At 37.0% G+C, this 20,889-nt stretch overlaps 1 protein-coding gene across 9 annotated transcripts in view; it reads right to left on the bottom strand.

Annotated features, from left to right (window-relative positions):
- ATRX (ATRX chromatin remodeler) overlaps positions 1 to 20,889 on the bottom strand; it is a 188,051-nt gene that overhangs the window by 18,944 nt on the left and 148,218 nt on the right. For 8 of the 9 annotated variants that reach the window (XM_058658604.1, XM_058658603.1, XM_058658602.1 and 5 more), the window contains 3 exons: positions 20,643 to 20,751; positions 9,543 to 9,720; positions 8,105 to 8,299 (listed from right to left, as the gene is read on the bottom strand). In XM_058658604.1, coding sequence (XP_058514587.1) covers positions 8,105 to 8,299; positions 9,543 to 9,720; positions 20,643 to 20,751 — 482 coding nt within the window. The remainder of the gene's footprint in view (positions 1 to 8,104; positions 8,300 to 9,542; positions 9,721 to 20,642; positions 20,752 to 20,889) is intronic. The other variant, XR_009244520.1, reaches the window with a different exon arrangement.

Below are 20,889 nucleotides of genomic sequence, written 5' to 3' on the forward strand. Positions count from 1 at the left end.
ACCAGTCTTCAATTTACTGTTGCAAAGTCTAATTCTAATATTATTTTCAATTATTTATGGATTATCAAGAAAAAATGAAAGCCCAATTAAATATCGCTAGAATTCTATAAAAAGGCAAGGAGAAAATGCTATGCATTTTCCACTATTGATTACAGAAGAGAAAGAATCTAGATTTTGAACTGCAAAGATGAGGACAAGGAAAATAGTCTGGTAGCTAATAAATCTATGATTATTAAATCTAACTGGGAAATGGAAAAGTAAGAAGAACAGAATACAGGAACAGGAATTAAGATTGTAGCAAAGAGATATGAGGGTACTTCAAGATGAATTCCATTCGTGGAAAACGGATTAAAAGTAAGTTTATTTTCGTGTTAAGCAATGTTTAAATCCACACAAGTGGTCTGCACTATACTCACTATGTGTATCATAAAAAAGGTATGTGGGAGGCAGGGGGAGGCTAGCACAATGGCTCAGTCCTCGCCTTGTAAGAGCACCAGGACCCCATATGGGTGCCAGTTCTTGTCCAGATTACTCCACTTCCCATCCAGCTCCCTGCTTTTCACCTGGGAAAACAGCAGAGGATGGTCTGAAACCTTAAAACCCTGCAACAGTGTGGGAGACTTGGAAGAAGCTTCTGGCTTGGAATTGATTCAGCAGATGGAAGATCTTTGTCTTTCCTTCTCTCTATAAATCTGGCTTTCAAACAAAAACAAATATTTAAAAACAAAACAAAATATGCATGAATTTCAAAATAATTTTAAACACTCATTTATTATTATTATTTTTAACTCAGAAGGCAAAAAGACTGGTTTACTCCCCAAATGCCTGCGAATAAGTAGAAGCCCGGAATTCAATCCAGGTCTCCCACACGGGTGATAGAGACCCAAATATCTGAGCTATCACCTACAGTTTCCCATGGTTCATGTTAGTAGGAAACTTGAATTTACATTAGAGCTGGGACTGGAATCCAGGCCTTCCCAGGATGGCATGCACATGCCCAAAAAGCATCTTAACCACTATAATGAGTAAATGCCATTTTTTCCATGAAAAGAAATATTTTTAAATTTATTTGAGAAGGGTCAAAGAAAAGAGAGAGAGCCTAAGGCTCAATCCAAGTCTCCCGTATTGGTCGAAGGGACTCAAGTACTAGAGCCATCTTCTGCTACTTCCTAGATGCTTATCAGCAGGAAACTGGGATCAAAAGTACAGCAGGGACTCAAATATACACAGTGATATGGGATGTGACTTTATAAGGATCGCACCAAACACCTATACCATTCCATGAACTTTCTGAAGTATCTACGTATAATACTCACATACCAAGTTGGAAACAAATGCTTTCAGGTTTATCAAAGGACAAAGAAAATTTAACCACCATGCAAATGTACCACTATTTAGAAAATAGAAAGATAGGCATGAAAAAAATCTATTATTTTCAATAACACTCTCACCTTAAAATCATAGATAATGGGGTCAGTGCAACAGCTCAATTGGTTAATCCTCCACCTCCAAGCACTGACATACCATACGGATACAGGTTCACATCCTGGTTGCTCCACTTCCCATCCTGCTCCCTGCTTATGTCCTGGGAAAGCAGCAGAAGATGATCCAAGTGCTTGGGACCCTACACCCACAAGGGAGACCTGGAAGACGCTCCTGGTTTCTAGCTCCAAATTGGTTTGGCTCTAACTGCTGCAGCCATTTGGGGAATGAGCCAGTGGATGGAAGATCTTTCTGTCTCTTCAATAAAAATCTACCTGCCCACTAAAAATACATGAAATTTTTAAAATTATAAACAAAAGATTATGTAATTGTACACAATAATAGGCGCCAACTCTGTAGTATCTCGTTTTAAGATTAATTTATTCAATGAATCTGGCGCTATGGGTGCCGGTGCGTGTCCCAGGTACCCCACTTCCCATCCAGCTCCCTGCCTGTGGCCTGGGAAAGAAGTAGAGAGGATGGCTCAAAGCCTTGGGATCCAGCGCCCATGTGGCAGACCTGGAAGGAGCTCCTGGCTCCTGGTGTAGGACTGGCTCAGCTCGAGCCATTGTGGCCACTTGGGAACTGACCCAGCAGATGGAAGATTTTTCTGTCTTTCCTTTTCTCTGTAAATTTGACTTTCCAATAATAGGAAATAAATCTTTTTTTTTTTAAAGTGTTTATTAAAAAGTAAACAGAAGATTTAATTACTTGAGAGAGAGAGAGAAATCTAATCTGCTGATCGATTCCCCAAATAGCTACAACAGCTTCAGCTGTACCTCTTAAATGGGAGCAAGGGGCCCAAGGGGTTAGGCCAGCTTCGACTGCTCCCCCAGGTGCATTAGCAGAGAACTGGATCGGAAGTGAAGTGGCTGGGGCTCAAACCACAACCAAATGTGATGCTGACATTGCAGGCAGTGTAATCTGTTACACTACAATACCTGCCCCCAACATTGTAATATCATTTTTAATAAATACCGATTCAAAAACCAAGAAATCCCTCACTATGAATACATTTTAAAAACTCATTTTACAGAATCAATTCTCAGACTCTACTATAGTAAAAAAAAAAATGAAATTCTAAATACAAACCTAGTCAATAAAGTTAACATGTATTGAATATCTATATTAGTCCAAGTATTTCTCTGCTTGGAAAAGTATCATCTGATTTCTAGCCTGTATTTTCTTGCTTATCTGGGCCACTTCAATACCATGCTATCAAACAGCTTAACCCCTCAACTGGCAGCAATGGCTGGAGTTCGGATAATATGGAGGCCGAGAGTAAGGAGCTTCCTCAAGGTCGCCCATGAGGGTTTAGGGGCCTAAGGGCATGACCTTCTTTTGATGCATTCACAGGCTGTTAGCAGGGAGCAGGACTGAGAGTGGAGAAGCCGGGACCCAAAGTGGTATCCATATGGGATGCCAGTGATGCTGGCAGAAGGATAGCTTGCATTACAACTGTGCCAGCCCGTCAACTTCCAAAAAAAAAATTTTTTTTAAATCAGGTCAATTGTTTCATTATCCTTTAAACTTGGCATGTAACTTATTACCTCTTCCTCAACCCACCTTTCCAGCCTCTAATCCACAATTCACTCTTAATTCAATTAAATATGAATCCCATCTTTTCTGGGGCAATCTGTTTTTCTCTATCAAAATTATTACCCAAATGATACATCCTCTTTTCTCTATTATATACTCAAGACTAGTCATATCCTTCATTCCTTTGTTTTTAAGAATGATACTTTCCAACTATCAGCTCTTTCAGGTAAATTGCATATATATCCTATCCCTGACAGTTTTTAGTCACTATAATCGTCAGAAAGGCAGCCTGGTACGACCCAGTGATTCTAAAAGATCTTTTAAAAGTAATTACATTCTCTCTTTAAAATAAATCTTATGTTTATGTCAAATACAATAGATTTTTTAAAATAACTTTTTTAAAGATTTATTTATTTTTATTGCAAAGTCAGATATAGATATAGAGAGGAGGAGAGACAGAGAGGAAGATCTTCCATCCAATGATTCACTCCCCAAGTGACTGCAACAGCCGGTGCTGAGCCAATCCAAAGCCAGGAGCCAGGAGCTCTTTCAGGTCTCCCACACAGCTGCAGGTTCCCAAGTCACTGAGCTGTCCTCAAGTGCTTTCCCATGGCCACAAGCAGGGAGCTGGGATTAGAACTGGCACCCATATGGGATCCTGGCTAGTGCAATGCGAGAACTTTAGCTGCTAGGACATTGCACCTAGCAGCCCACAATAGATTTTTTTTAAAGGCTCTGACTGAAATGATATTAAAGGGCCTGAAGTGCTACGTGCTTAGTCTTCTTGTACTCAGCCACACAGCAACAGCCACTGACATACCTCTTTATAGACCTCCTGGGACTCCTTGGAACACAATTTGAAAACTAATGTGTTCAAGTTCTAGCTCTAACACTTACTGGTCATGTAATGTTGGATAATGACAAATCCTCTAAGCCACAGTTTCCTCAGAATTTATATATGTAAACACAGACAAATAGATGGATAGATATGCATAGATGAACTGAGGCAGATAATCTAAATAAGTCGTTAAACCCAGAATATGAAACCCTGTAAGAAACAAGTAAATTAATTAGTAAAGAATTCAGTATGTACCTTCATGTTTGCTCTAGAGGAAGGAGTTACATACCAAGAGGGACACACAATAAGTGAAGTCTACAAATAAAAAAGCTCAGAGCTCCAATTACCAACCATCCTTTTTCCCTAGACATCCTGTAGTAATTAAAAAGCATTTCTTTCCTACTAGAGATTTTAATTTTTAAAGAAGCGTCTTACTCCTCTTAGTATACCCTCAGAGCACATGTTTAAAGCCAACAAATGAAACATGCTTTTCAAATTAAACAGATAATTTGAAATCCTAAATTTATCATAAAATAAACTCAAAATGATTTCTGACTTTTAGCTAGTATGTTTGCTACTTACAAGAAATATTGCTAATCATGGGATAAATTAAAGTCATAATAAGATGATCGTATCTATAAATAGATAACAAAAAATATAATTTCAGGAAAGACTACGATACAAAATCATTCTCAAGTTGAAAAGGTAAACTTAATTACTTTCAAAATTATAAAACATATACAAATCTCTTTTTTAAAGATTTATTTATTTTTATTGAAAGGTGGATATACAGAAGGGAGGAGACAGAGACAAAGATCTTCCGTCCGATGATTCACTCCCCAAGTGACCACAACGGCTGGAGCTGAGCCTATCCGAAGCCAGGACCCAGGATTTCTTCCGGGTCTCCCATGTAAGTGCAGGGTCCCAGGGCTTTGGATTGTCCTCTACTGCTTTCCCAGGCCACAAGCAGGGAGCTGGATGGGAAGTAGTACCGCCGGGATTAGAACCGGCGGCCATAGGGGATGCTGGGCGTGCAAGGCGAGGACTTTAACCACTACGCCATCGAGTCAGGCCCAATAAATCTTTAAAAAAAAAAAAAAAACACTTTTCCAGGTAATATTCAGTAACTGATACAAAAAGTGTTGGGTATACAAGAGTTAGATAAAACAAAACACTCAGCTGTGTTTCTTTAAAGGGAGCAAATATGCCAGTATGATTTAATGCCGATTTGTACACTTTTGCAAGTTGGGACACGGTAAATTCTTCAAAGACTATTGAATCTTAATACTCTAAAACAAGACTGTTTAAAAAAGCTGAATCACTATCAATTTAATGCTAACATTGAAATTAAAATGCCATTTTAAAAAATGTTAAAAAAATACTATAAAAGTGGAAGATTCAAATCTCCAAATGGCCTTAAGCTATCAGCCAAGAGATTTGATGGAAACTGTCATAAACTCCTTCTTAAATGCTCTGTCAGTAAACTTTAAGAGGGAGTTCACTGATTAGAGAAAAATACATATATATATTGGCCTATACATAAGTGAAACTTCAAAATATTTTGAAAATGCTTAATGTAAATGTTTATGAACATATATACTAAACATTTAGAGAAATCATCGGCTTATACTAGCATCAGAAAAAAGATTTATTCATTATACTTTTGCGTTAATTAAATGTATGCAACCATACAAAGAACTAACATGTCTGGGAGCTTTTTTTTTTCACAGGTGACCAAACTGGAAAGAGGAACATCATAACCCAGCACCTGCTTTATCAACTCTCTTTAACAGTTATCTAGAGGGCTCAGCACGGTAGCCTAGTGACTAAAGTCCTCGCCTTGCATTAGCCAGGATCCCAACTGGGCCCCACCAAGTCCTAATCCCAGCTGCTCCACTTCCCATCCAGCTCCCTGCTTGTGGCCTGGGAAAGCAGTCGAGGATGGCACAAGGCCTTGGGACTCTGCATCTGTGTGGGAGACCCGGAAGAGACTCCTGGCTCCTGGCTATGGATCGGCTCAGTTCTGGCCATTGCAGCTGCTTGGGGAGTGAACCAGCAGGTGAAGATCTTTCTCTCTGGATCTCCTTCTCTTTGTAAATCTGACTTTCCAATAAAAATAAATAAATCTTTAAAAATAGCTACCTAGAATATTAACGGCCTGATTTTAAAACCAAGACAATTGCAGCCTCGAAGTTAATTTGTTCCTGCCATATAGCCTTTCAAATTAAAATCTTTATTTAAATTAGAAAACAAATATTTTTCTTAGGTTCAGAAGAGTCAAAATATTACCTACCTAATATCATATTACATTTTATAAAATACACCCACCATTTTACCTTAAAGCACCTTTATCTGCTATATTAATACTAAAATAACATTTTCTTATGAAACAATTTATGAAGTGACAGATGTTGAACCCTGGTTCTGATATTTACTAGTGAAAATGGTGGAGAGCCAAGTGTGTGATGAGTAAGTTTAGGCTGGACAACAGCATTTGTTGCTTTGCATACGAAATGGGGTTGGGGCAGAGCTAACTGGGCTACAACAGCCACCAGTGTGTGTAATCTGATGTGGATGAAGGATTAACGTGGACAATGCATTCTGGGCATGCATAGGAGTCAGGTCCGGGGTCACCTCAGGCAAGATTTCTTGCGGGACCTCAAACCCAACCAGACCGCTAAATTCCAACAACAGGGAAAAATCACAGGATTTGTGGCCCAACTTTGGAATGCATATATCAGGACAAGGCCTCTTTAGTTGCTAATGCCTGTGCAGTGGATGGCATGCCCAAATGCACAAAATGACAGGCACCTCATTGAGGCCTGCAGAGGACGTCAAGTACCACACCAGACAATTGAGGGCAGAACAAATGGCACAACTCTCCTGGCCAAGCTTTGACAGCATGTACTGGGGTGAGTGGATACTTTAAGGTGGACTGTTAGCCAATGGACCTCAACCTGGGAGCAACAAAACCAACAGTGTCTCATCTCAGGACTATCTAAACCATTTAAGCAATAGCCTCAGAACATTCTTCTCCACATTGGGGATCCTATGATGACATCAAGTGGCCATCCCCCATCCCCGGGTACTGATGTGGTTTGGCTGCTGGGAGCGGCCCCCTTATGCTTCCCTCTCCCCTTCCTCCCAGATACAGGAGAAAAAAACTGGAAGTATCTTTCTCATCCACTTTTCTCTATGTGTCAACATTCCCCACTTAATCAGTGGTCCACATGGGCATAACATCCTTCTTAACTACGTAAACATCAAAACAAAAATAATTTCTTTTAAATGAGGATAAGTCACTGTTTCTGACCCCCAAGTTTTCCTGTCTATAAGGTGTCAGCACTGAAGCTTCAGTAAGCTAAGTCTCTGTGGTGCTGGCATTCTATATGGACACCACTTTGGGTCCCCCTTCCACTTCTGTTCCCTGCTTATGGTCTGGGAAAGCATCAGAGAATGAATGAGGTCCTTGAGCCCCTGCACCCATATAGAAGACCCAAAGAAGCCTCCTGACTTCAATTATGCTCAGCTCAGCCACTGTGGTCACTTGGGGGAAAGAAGCAGCAAATGGAAGATGTCTCCCTAGCTCTCCTTCCCTGTGTAAAACTGCCTTTCAAACAAAAACAAATAAATCATTTAAAACAAAACCGAAAACGGGGTAGCTGCTCTCACAGGAGATCAACTAGTTATCAGAGGCTGGGGGAAAGTAGGAGGGAGGGAAGGATGGAGAAAAGCTATTTGGTGGTACTAAGTAAAGTTAGCAGCAATAGAAAGTTCTGGTGTTGTATTGCATAGTAGGATGACTACATATAATTACAATAAACACTAAATATTTGAGGGCACAGGTATATTTATTTTGATTGGACATTAAACAATGTGCAAGGTATAGAAACATCACATAGTATCCCCAAAATATGCACAATTTTAGTCGGTTAAAATTTTAAAAGCTGGGGTGGCATTGTGGCATACTGAGTTAAGTCACCACCTACCACACTAGATCCTATATGGGTTCTAGTTTGTGTATTGTCTGGTCCATTTCCAATTCAACTCCTTGCAACTGGGAAAGCAGTGAAAGATGGCCCAAGCACCATCTCATGTGTAATTTTTGGACTATTAAGTGCACTTTTATTCTCCTAGGAAAATCATGAAGTAAAAGTCTAGACAGATAACTAGGTTTCACAGCAGCAGTACAATTTCTTTGATCCATGTTGGTTTTTTAAAAGCTAAAATTCTAAATATGTTTACCTTTGGTAGCATGGGAGTATCCCTCTTCTTCTTCTTTTCTGAATTAGGGTCATCTAATAAGTCTGGCTCAAAAGTGTAAAGTTCAGTAAGCTCATTCATAGTAAAATGACGCTCAACCTGCTGCTGATCAACAACTCGAAAAGAGAGTGACTGCTTAGTTACTTGCCGATCATAAATCTTATCTTCCATGGTTCCCTTTGTGAAAAGAAGGAACAACACATGAATAAATTTTATAAACATGGAAAGGTAATTAAGGAGAAATACAGTTACGAGTTAATGAGAAACAATAAGACTTTAAGATAATATATTGGTGTAAAGAAAAATTCATTATCACACTTGCTTAATAACAGATTTCATCATTACATATTAAGATAACTACATTATACTTATTCTATATTATCTGACAAAAATGCATTAAAGTATTACTTCATATATTTCCGGACTTGTTAGGAGGAAGAAAGCAGGCAGATATCAGGGTAAACAGAAATAAAGGAAGTAGATAGGCAAAGAGAGTGATTTTTTTCAATGTAGTACAGTAAGTGATCAATAATCACTATAAATTATTATTATATCAAATCTTACTTCTATAACTTTATGAAAGAAACCTAACCTTAAAGGTTTTGTCTATTGTATATACACCATTATGAATGGGAATGTAACAAATCTATAAATAACAGAAGAAAATTGACAATGAGGCTGTCAAATACATTATTTACTAAACCTACAATATACAAGATTCTACCAGTAAAACCCCAGTTTCTGGTTGGAAAACTCTGATTTAGAGACAAAAGGTGAGGACTAGCATCTGCTCCTAAAGTAGATATACTAGCCAAAAAGGGGACTTGCTTCAATAAGTCTATATTAATTGAAATGTATCAGCTTCCATTATTTCACTTATTTTTCTTCAATTTCAATTTGTCATTTAACACCAAGGCTTTTAAGTAAAGGAATGACCTTAATACTCTTGCCTAGATAATATTACACATTGCTTGTAAGAATTCAGTGTTATTACAAATAAGTTAACTTTTTATTTATCCATATTTTTCAAATTAAAAGAATAGCTGGTGGCCACTAAAAACCAATGAGAATTTGACCCTTTCAACTATAAGCAAATTATGTTTACTTACTGGCACTTCTACTCACATCAAGGAACTGAACTATAAATGATTAACTTTCCTGAACCAGCAAGAAAAATGCTGAATCTGTTTACTCACACAATTCTTAGCCTAATAAACTTGACAATGCAAAAACAAATTACAAAACAGAAAATCCAGAAAGGCCAAATTAACTTCTGCTGCTTATGTATAAACAAAATAAAAAATGACATTTTCAACTCGCTTTGCCTCTTTGTAACACATGTGTGTTATGCATCTTTAAAATATTATCAGTTTCAATCAATCTTTCAATATGAAAAGGAGAATATAAATTATAAACCTACCTGAGCTAAGAACCTATATACATAAACAGGCTTAGTCTGTCCAAAGCGATAAACTCTGAATATACTCTGGATATCATAAGATGGATTCCAAGAAGCATCAAATATAATTACTCGATTAGCAGCTACCAGATTAATTCCAAGAGATCCTGCTTTGGTGGAAATGATAAACAATCGCCCTCTGAAAATGTAAATATAAAATAAATGCTTTAGTAATTAATGCTTTACAGATGCTTTAATTATGATGTAACTTTTTGATCCTAAAGCAGTTAACTGAACCATCAGGAGGATCAGAGAATTCATCGTTTACATAATAAAGAAAATAAGACGTATCTAAGGAGACAAGGTTGGTGATTTACATGCCTAGAATTCTACTGCTGGAAGATGAAACAGGCCTATTTAAGAACAAAGATGAATACCGAAATCATGTTTACAAATTTTTAAGGTTCAAGGTTTTTACAGACTGAGAAAATTTAGAAAGTGATTGTATAACCTGAAAATCCATACTGCCTTGAATACTAAGTACATCAGAACAAAGGATAGTATCAAGAAGCCAAAGACCAGGTGTGACGGCTCAGTGGCTAAATCCTCGCCTTGCAAATGCTGGGATTCCATATGAGCGTTGGTTCATGTCCTGGTTGCTCCACTTCCCATTCAGTTCCCTGCTTGTGACCTGGGAAAGCAGTCGAGGACGGCCCAAAGCCTTGGGACCCTGCATCCATGTGGGAGACCTGGAGGAGGCTCCTGGCTCCTGGCTTGTGATCAGTTCAGCTCTGGCCACTGTGGCCATTTGGGAAGTGATCCAATGGATGGATGATCTTTCTGTCTCCCTGTGAATCTGATCTGCCTAATAAAAATAAAATTAATCTTTAAAAAAAAAGATGAAAGTGGTAGGGGTGACATATGTGAACAGTTATAGCAGTGTAATGAATGTGAGGAGAAATGAGAGAGATGCAAGGTACTGAGGAAGCTAAAAGAAGATCAAGGGCTCCAAGTTTCTTAGGGTGTATCCAAGGGGGGAGGGGACAGAATTTGACAATTACTCAATGTTTTGGAACACATTTTACTCAGTGTGTTGGAACACATATTACTGCAGGACAATTTGGGAATAAGTACATGAAAGAGTAAAAATAATCATGGCATTTTATAATGGCATAAAATATTTATATGGCCATAATAAAGCAAGCAGTCCAAATTAATTTAGATAAATATTATGAAAAGTTACATTGGGAACATGAGGGGAAAAACAAAGTACGTATGTACATGTGGGCAAAAACTACCACCATAGATGGTAGAAAGGGAATAAGTAAGTAAACACCAGAAGAGGAGGCAAGAGTTGAACTTGGCTACCTGAAGAAGGTAGAAAAAGGTAGGGCTGGCTTTAAGCTTTATAAATATTTTACTTTAATATAAATAATATCTAATTTGTAAAAGATTACAACATTTTCAGAAAATATAAGTCTAAGGGAAAAAACATCACTCAGTTTAATTCTCCAACAATAACCTCTTTTCAAACAAGGCTATATTTCCTACAGGTTTCTTTTTCCCAAACACACACTTTCTTGGCTTCATCCAGTCAAGATAATTTCATAGGTTATTTCATCAAGTTTCATGGTAAACATGCTGATAGTTGAATAACACTTCATTAAAGGATCATAGACTAATTTAATAATTTATGTATTGCTGGCAGCTTATATCAGAATGAGATCACTGGAATATAGCATGTCTCAGTAATCACTACAAAATGTCTTTATACCAAAACTTATTTCAAAAACTTCATGACAGAAGATAAAATGCTACACCCATCACATTTATAGTACTATAGACTAGAATGCAGATAAACTAAATTTTAATGTGAAAGAGTTTACACTTTAGTGTAGCAATCATATTTTACAGTAAAGCAAAGACCTATCAAAAAAAATTAACAGATATTAAAATCATGCTTTAGGTTAACTTGGAGTATCACACATACAGCCAAGGAATTAGCACAGAAGTTACCAAATTTTCAAGAACACATTAATCACAATGTTATATATAATAGCATATGACTGAAAATAAGAAATATGTAATAGTACTAAACTATCAATAATAGGTTACATTACAATTCAAAATCCGAAACACTGTGAAAAAAAACAGTATATAGCGCCCTATTAAAATAGTTTTATCTGCATTAAAAATAAAGCATACACACATATAAAGTTAACAGTGGTTATCATTGGTCAGTGGGATTATGGTGATTTTTTTATATATACTTCTGAAGAATACTAATTGAAGAGAATTCTGGTTTCTTGAATTAGTGGAGACATTAAAGAGTTTATGGGAAAATGCTACTCCAAAATTACTCCAGTCATTTATATCTATTCCACATTAACAAAAGATGGTTCAGAGGCATAAAAAAAGTCAAACATCATCATTGTTATGTCTATATAAACTAAAGCAGACACACACACAAAATGTAGAGAACTTCAAAATTCCTCATTACCCATCCACTAATGAAGAGATGAATGCTCTGATTAAGCATACCAATGACAACACAATAAACAGACAACTGTACTGCAGTGCAACTTGCAGCAAAGGCATTTACTAGGCATAAATGTGATTGAAAGCAAAGAAATGGGAATCAAAGGTACCCGTAAATAAAATTAAAACCAAAAAGAAACAAAAGTTATGTGACTGAACCATTGTAAAAATTGTTTCTATATGGACCTGTAATATTCTGGAATATGTAAGTCCAAATTGAGATATATTTTAAAATTATAAGCATTAGTACTAAAAAACCATTATTTGCATAGCATTCCTTTAAGTCTTCTTGTGCATGTATTTTGGCAAAACACTTAAGCATTTCAATTAGACACATATCCAAGAGTGGAACTGCTGAGTCATGGGGTATGTATGTATACAGCACTGTTAAAGTGAACAAATAGCTCTCTAAAGTAGTTATTCCAATTTACACTCCCTCCAGGAGTGTATGAAAGTTCCAACTTTCATAGATCCTTGACAAGCAATGGTATTGCCTTCTTGTTTTTATTACAATCTTTTAAAAATAGTTTGGTAAGCTTCACAAGAATTTACAACACTAGTATAGAGTTCCCATGTTTTTTAGCCAACATCCTCCAACAGTAGTAACTTACATAGCTACAGTACAACCGCAAAAACAAGGAAATTGAGGATGACAGGAATTTATATACAGAGTTCATTTAATATTCATCAACTTCTGTTTCATGAAATTTTATTTGGTGTGTAGAATCAAGTAAGTACTGTCCCACATACAAGATACATAATGGTTTATTATGTAAAAAAAAAAAAAAATCTTCCTTAAAACTTGTGATTAGCCTAGTAGTTAAGATGCCTGCATCCCACATTAGAGTGCTGGGTTTCAATTCCCAGCTTCGGCTTCTGACTCCAGCTTCCTGTCAAGGCAGATCCTGAGAGGCAACAGTAACAGCCCAAGTAATTGTGGGAGATCTGGATTAAGTTGCTGGCTTCTGGCTCTGGCTTGGTTGACCCACGTCTGCTGTGGGCATTTGGGAATGAACCAGTGGAGGGAAGCATGTGCTCTGTTGCTCTTGCTTCATCCTCTTGTCTCTCAAATAAACAAAAATTTAGTCTCCTCGGTTATCCCTTGGAATTCTCAGTCTCCTCTTAACCCTAATATCCATTACCTAATGATGTATCTTCCAATATCATAAGTTTATCACAAGAAGGCTGCATGAATGTAATCATATAGTATACAATCTCATGAAATTAGAATCTTCCATGGAGCATACCACCACTGAAATCAATCCAAGCTGTGGCTCAGCTAACAGTTCAATCCTATTCATTGCCAAGTAGTATTCGAATATATGGATGTAACACCTTTTTTAAAATCCATTCACATGTTGAAGGACATTTAGATCATTTCCAGTTTCAGTCCATTACAAATAAAATTGCTATGAACATTTATGTGCAAGAGTCTATGTTAAAATAAGTATTTATTTTATTTCTATTTTTAAAAAATATTTGTTTGAAAAGAAAAAGACAAACCCAACCATAACCACACACACACAAAGAGGGACAGAGATCTTCCATCCACTGGTTCATTTCCCAAATGGCTATAATATCAAGCACAGAGCCTGAAACTCCACCTGGACATCCCACATGAGTACAGGGATTCATGTAACAGCAACATGTTTTACTGCTTTCCCAGGCTTGTTAGAAGGAAGCTGGATTGGAAGAATAGCTAGAACTTCAATCAGCACTTTGATATTGGATGCAGACATTGGAAACAGCAGCTTAACCCACTGTGCCACACCAGACCTAATTTGTTTTCATTTCAATAGGATACGTTGCTAAGAGTGTGGCTGACGCCAAATTGTTTTCCAGAATAGCTATTTACTTTACAGTCTTTCTAGCAATGTAGGACAGATCTAGTTTCTCTGTATCCTCATCAGCATTCAGTGTAATGTCACTTTTTAAAAAACCAATTCTGATGTGTGTGAGGTTGTACCTCACGTGATTTGAATTTACATTTTCTAATAGCTAGTGATTTCAAAAAAGATCTTTTCATGTGCTCATTTGCCATGTATGTATCTTCAGAGAAGAGCCAATTCAAGGTTTTTGCCTGTTTTCTAAAAGGGTTTTTTTCATTTTGAGAGTTCTTTATATATCTTAAATATGAATTTTTAAGTTAATGAATTCGGGAATATGATCTTCAAATCTGTGGTTTGTCTTCCTTTTGTTAACAGGATTTCTCACAACAGAAAAGTTTTCAACTTAGTCAAATTATTTAGTTTTTTCTTTAGTGGACCATATGCCTTTGGTAGCAAGATTAAAAACATATAATCCTCATTTGAAAAGATTCTCTATGTTCCTTATATAAGATGCTTATATTTATAATTAATTTTATATTTTGAAAATTAAATTCATGTACAGGAGAGCAGAGTAAGCTCCCATTTTTGGACTGAATCCCCAAAGTTGCACAATGGGCAGTGCTGGGCTTTGGCTGAGGTCAGGAGCAGAAGCCAGGAATTCAATTGAGACTTCCCACATAAGCAGCAGCAAGCAGCCAATCACTCGAACCATTATCACTGCCTTCCATGGTCTGTATTAGCAGAAAGGTGAAGTCAGGAGCTAGAACTAGGAGTTAAACCCAGGTACTTAATATGAGGCATGGATATTTTAACCATTAGGATAAAAGTATGCTCCTATTTTTTTAAAAGTGTACTTCACTTACTTGAAAGGCAGAGACACAGAGATGTCTTATTTACTGGGTCACTCCTCAAACACCCTAAATACCTGCAACAGCCAGATCTGAATCAGGTGAAAGTCAGGAGCTGGAAACTCAATCTTAGTCTCCCACATGGGTTGGCAAGATCTTAACTCCTGGAGCCATTACTCGCTGCCTTGTATGTGTTTATACTATTGATTTTTAAGAATACATCATGCATTTTGGATCATAGGTGTTTCTGAGTATATGTATTTAGAAATGGTTTCTTCTATGGTTTGCCCTTTCTGGTATGAAACACCTTTTGTATCAGACAGGTTTTCTAAAGAGACAATCAACAGGAGAGAGGGTGTGTGTGTGTGTGTGTGTGTGTGTGAATGATTTATCATAGGAACTTGCTCCCTGTGATCATAAAGGCTAAGAAATCCCCCCCACCTGCTGTGTGCAAGCTGAAAACCAGTGGAGTTGACAGCATAAACTGTGGTCCTGGGCCAAAAAGTCTGAGAACTAGGGACGTGGTAACAGTCTTGGAGTCCAAAAACTATTGAAACAGGTGAACTGATTCCAAAGAGTGTAGAAGCTGATGCTCCAGCTCAAATAAGCGTAATTTGACCCCTTCTGCCTTTTCATTTCATCAACAGAAGGGATGATACTCATCACATCAACAAGGGTAACCACCTTTACTCAGTCTACTCTTTCAGAAACCTCCTAAGAGATATTCAGAAATCTTTTACCAGCAACCCCCAACTCAAATTTGCAAGTTAACCATGACATCTTAAGTGAATAGAAGTTCTTAATTTTAATGAAGTCCACCTTACCAATCTTTCCAATTATGATTGGTTCTTATCCTGTTTTTCAAATGTTCTTACTTGAAAATTGAGAAAATAATCCTTGCTGTTTCCTTACAAAGCTTTTACTGCTTTAGCTTCCAAAAATTAAAATTCACTTATTATTAGTCACCAGGAAAATAGAAATTAAACCTCTAAAGTCTTACCATAACATATTCATCAAAATGGCTGTAAAAGGAAAAACCAGTATCAACTTGTGGCATGGACATGAAACCAAAACATACCTAACACGATACAGATGGGAATGTAATATAGTACAACCATTTTGGAAAAATGTTCTGGCTGCATAAGCCAAAGCTAAACATACCTATCATCCAGCAATATCACTCAGACATATACCAAAAGGAACATATAATAGGATACATGAGTTTGTAGGAAAAAAAAACACAGAATTAACATTAAATGTAAATTTATGACGCTGGCATGATCACACAGGGGATAAAGCCATGGCCTGTCACACCAGCAACCCGTAAAGGCCCCAGTTTGTGTCTCAGCTGTTCCACTTCTGACCTGCTTCTCTGCTAATGCCCTGGGAGATGCAACTGAAAAATGGCCCAACTGATTGGGACCCTGCCATCCATGTGGGAGTTCTGGATGAAGTTTCTGGCTTCAGTCTTGCTCAGCCCTGGCTTTTGCAGTCATTTAGGGAGTGAATCAGTGGGTGGAAGATCTCTAACTCTCTCAAATTAATAAATAAATCTTTTGTTAAAGATAAGTTTATTTTTGGTGAAATTTTAAACCAGCAAAATTCAAATACAGTGTCCCATAACACATTTCAACAAACTTACTGAAGCTCTGGTAGGTTGTAGGTAATGAGTGAAGCCACCCACATGAATTACCTAGAATGAGTTCCTGGCTCCTGGCTTCGGCCAGGACCCATACCTGGCTGTTGCATGCATTTCTGTAGCGAAACAGCAGGTGGAAAATCTCTACCTCTGTCTTCAAATAAATTAAAAATAATAAATACAGCTAAAATTCCTGGACATCATACATAAAGTTACAACTTTGAAAAATAAGGAGAGACACTAACCAGAGACCTCAGGATCTAAGGCATAACATAATACGTTCTACTGGTTTTCTTTTTGCCTTATTTATCCTATACTGATTACTAAAGAACTCTCAGAAATCTAGAATTATGTGGCCTATCAATAAAAATTCTTCCCCAAACTCTGCGTATCAAAACAACCAGGAATGAGAGTATAACAGAACAGAAAACATTAAGAAAATGTGTCAATTGAAGCCAAACCGTACAGAAAAATACGCAGATGTATCACTACTCTTCTGCCCTCACCCAATTTTATCAAGGAACTGCAGGATCATTTGACAAGGTCCTATTACAAACCCCTTAGTGCCAACTAAGATACATAACCATGGCATCTACTTACATGCAGTGGTTACAAGAAAACCTCTTCACCTACCAAGATTAATGGGGAGCTGGAATCATACTGCCACCTAACTACTAATGAAGTCACTCAGTAGAACTAATAGGGATTCAGAGGGAAGACAAACAATGGCAGGATCAGTAGAGGTCTAGTGAAGAGATCAAACTGCCAGCCCCTAGACTGCCAATAGTGAAGTGGAACACAACTGTTATATCAGAAGATCTAAATGGGATCCAGACTCTTGATTAACAATAACTAAAAGCCCCAGTTTAACAGAAAGATTATTGTAATAAGTGCTAGCAAAATCTCAACTTCAATAAGTAAAGACAATCAGTATATACGAACAGATTTAAATGCTAGAATTGTTTAACAAGGATTTAAAAAGCAGCATTTATCAATATGCCTCAATAAACAATTATTAACACACCGTTAAATAAATGAGAAATAAAAAGTCTCAGCAGAGACAAGAGCACGAAAGCAGCAATTTTTAAATTGAAAAATACAACAGAAAGTGTAAGATGCAACAGACGGGCACCACAGAAGAATACAGAAAACCAGATTCACTAAACTTCTAAACAGATATTGGAAATTACTCAATCTGAACAGTAGGTGTAAATTAAATGGAATAAAGATTCAGTGACCTGGGGAATCTATAGGACTGCACAAAATACACACTTGTCAGCACAATTCCAAAGAAAATTATAAAAAAAAAAGAAAAAGAAAAAGAAAAAAGAGGGTCTATAAATGCATTCAAAGAAATAGTGGCTCAGGTTGGTACCGCAGCAGCCCATACGGGTGCGTTTGGAGTCTTGGATATTACACTTCTGATACAGATTCCTGCTAATAGACGGAAAAGCTACCAGAAATGACCAAAGCACCAGGGCCCCTGCAGTGAAGGAAGCTCCTGGCTCTGAGCTTCAGCCTAGCCCAGCCATAGTCGTTGCAGCTATTTGTGGAGTGAACCAGCAGATGGAAGATCAATATCTGTACCCCTACTTCTCCTTCAAATAAATAAAAAATATATGAAAACAATGAATGTAAAAATATATTCTCTAAGCAGTTACATACTCAAACATGTTAACTGTACCTGAAACATCCTTTGCAAGCTCTCCCAGATTCCACAGATTTTCAATAACTAATTATCTTCATATTATCTAACTGGAATTCCTCTAGCCTTGAGCCTACATCTATTTAATCACTACTGAAAGAATTAAAAATATATTTTACACACTTGGCTTAATATATTTCTTAGATGAAAATATTATTAAAGCAAACATTGCCCATCTTTCCCTTAAACTACTGCCATCTCTTGTATCCTTTTTCCCCAAGTCAGGATTTCATACCACTGGACATTAAGTACATATACATGTCCATATATATTTATAAATACATTTTAAACAACCTTTGTTTTCTGTTTAGTTTTTATTTATTTACATATTTCAAGGAATTCAGTAACACATTAGACTCTCAGCGTCACAACAAACGCATGCATATATAAATTCTAGTATTCCAAATGCAGTTTAATTTTGCCAATTACTAACAGTTCAAAGCAATATCAACAATGCAGACAGAAAACATTTTATCGATAAAATTACAGTAAAAAGACAGGACCAGATAACTTTTGTTAATACTAAAACTCTATGAAAACAGCTTGCCACAAAGGATGATAAAAAAACAGCCAACAAGAGTGGATGTTGAGACTAGAGATTAAGATGCATGCCTCTACTTGTAACTAGCTCCTCATAATGAGCCTAAGAAGAAACAGATCAATGGCCTATGTACTTAGGTTCCTGCCATCCAGCTGGAAGAGCTGGATGGGGTCATGGCTTTGGCAGGGCCTAACCATGGCTATGTGGACATTTGGGAAGTTAAGCAGAAGAAAAATAGCGCTGTCACTCCGTTTTTAAAATAACAATAAATGAATTGATGTATGGCAAAAAAAATGTCTATCTCACATCAGAGTACTGGGGATCAATTTCTAGCTCTGGCTCCTGACTCCAACTTCTGATAAATGCAGACCTGGGAATCAACAGTGATGCTTCTAGTAACTTAGTTCCTGGCACCGCTTGGAAGCCTGGATTGTGTCCAAGCTCTGACATAGCCCAAGGCCAGCTGCTGTGGACAACTGAGGAGTGAAGCAATGGATAGGAACTCTTTTTTTTGTCTGTCTCTCTCAAATAAATAAATAAATTCACCAATAGGAATAGGAAAAGATGCTTAGTGTCATTTATCATTAGTGAAAGGCAAATTAAAATCGCACGATATAATTATATACCCAGTAGTACAAGGTAACTTCTTTAAAAGCCGCTAATGGAAAATAAGGTGATTTAAGAAAAAAAAGCATAATGATACTAAGTAATAAGGATGAAGAACAACTGGAACTCTCATACATTGCTGGGAGGAATATAAAATTGTATACTCACTTTGAAAAACAGATTTCTTTACAAAGATGAATAAACTTCCCATACAATCCAACAATTACAATCTTAGATTTTCATTTCACTTAGGTAAACACCTATGTTCACACAAAAATTTGTACATGAATGTTTTGAGCAGCTTTGACTTTATTTTTAAATTTATTTTTAAAATTTTAACATAAAATTGTACATATACATGAAGTATATGTAATAGACTCCATAATGTCCAATCAAGGTACATAAATTAATCCTTTCAAGCCTTTAACATTTCTTTATAGTGAGAGCACCCGAAACTGTATCTTTTTTTTTTTTTAACTAGAGAACTACGCAGTACCTTAATGTTATACATGATTACTCTAGTAAGACTCCAGAATTTCTTATTCCTGTCTAGAATAAACTTTCCCAGATCCTCTACTGATTTTTCCCTCCCTAGTCTCTGGTAACCACCACTACACTTGTAATAAGATCATTGAACAACTTCCATGAAATGATGTACTTCAAGACTCTAGGTAGCATTTGCTTTTGGTGCTTCGTTTATTTCACATAACATAATGACCTTTAGTTCTTATCCATGTTGTTGCAAATGACAAGTTCATTTTTTTTGATGGCTGGAGTATGTGGAGTATTTCAATTACAGTATGTATAGTAGTATTGATTTTAATTATCAGGCAGAGAAACAACTCAAATATCCCTCAGGTGGTAATGACTAAACAAAAGGATCCATCTCCACAATGAACTACAACAAATGAACTACTGCAACAACTGATAAATCTCAAACCCATTTCCCTAAGTGAAGACTGTAAGACTCAGAAAGCTACAAACTACGGTATTCCAGGAGTGTACTTTTTATGAGAGTGATGAAACATTTGTCAAAAATTATAGAAGCACATGCTGAAAGAGAATGTTTTATAGTGTGTCCATTTGTATTTATTTGAAAGGAAGAGAGAGACACCAAGAATGAACAAACTCCTATCTTGTGGTTCACTCCCCAAATACCCACATAAGCCAGGGCTGAGCCAAGCCAAAGACAAGCAGCCAAAGACCTAATCAGTGTGTCCCTTCTGGGTGGTAGAAATCCAAGTACTTGAGTTCTCACCTGTTGCCTCCTAGGGGACACACTGGCAAGAATGCAGAATTGGGAATAGAGTCAGGACATGAAACCAGGTACTTGGGCTTAAGCTAATCATATCCATTGTGTGTAAATTTAAAAATTATTTCAGAAACTCTCAGTCATTACAAAACATGTTTCCTACCTCACATTAGTTTCATCATTAAATTCTTCAGCCCACTTCTTCCTTGACTGTGCAGTAGTAGAACCATCTAAACGGTAGTAGTCAATGTTTCTGAGCCATTTCCCTTCACCTGGAAATTTAACAAGAAAACACAAAAAGAATTGGACATACTGACCTACTAGTAGCAAATGTTTTTCTTTGCTTTCCATTTAAAAGCAGGTTATATACATTCTAGTTGCACAGCAAAACATGCTTTTTTACGTACATA

The sequence above is a fragment of the Ochotona princeps genome, chromosome X, assembly GCF_030435755.1.
Source record: "Ochotona princeps isolate mOchPri1 chromosome X, mOchPri1.hap1, whole genome shotgun sequence".
Taxonomy (NCBI): Eukaryota; Metazoa; Chordata; class Mammalia; order Lagomorpha; family Ochotonidae; genus Ochotona; species Ochotona princeps.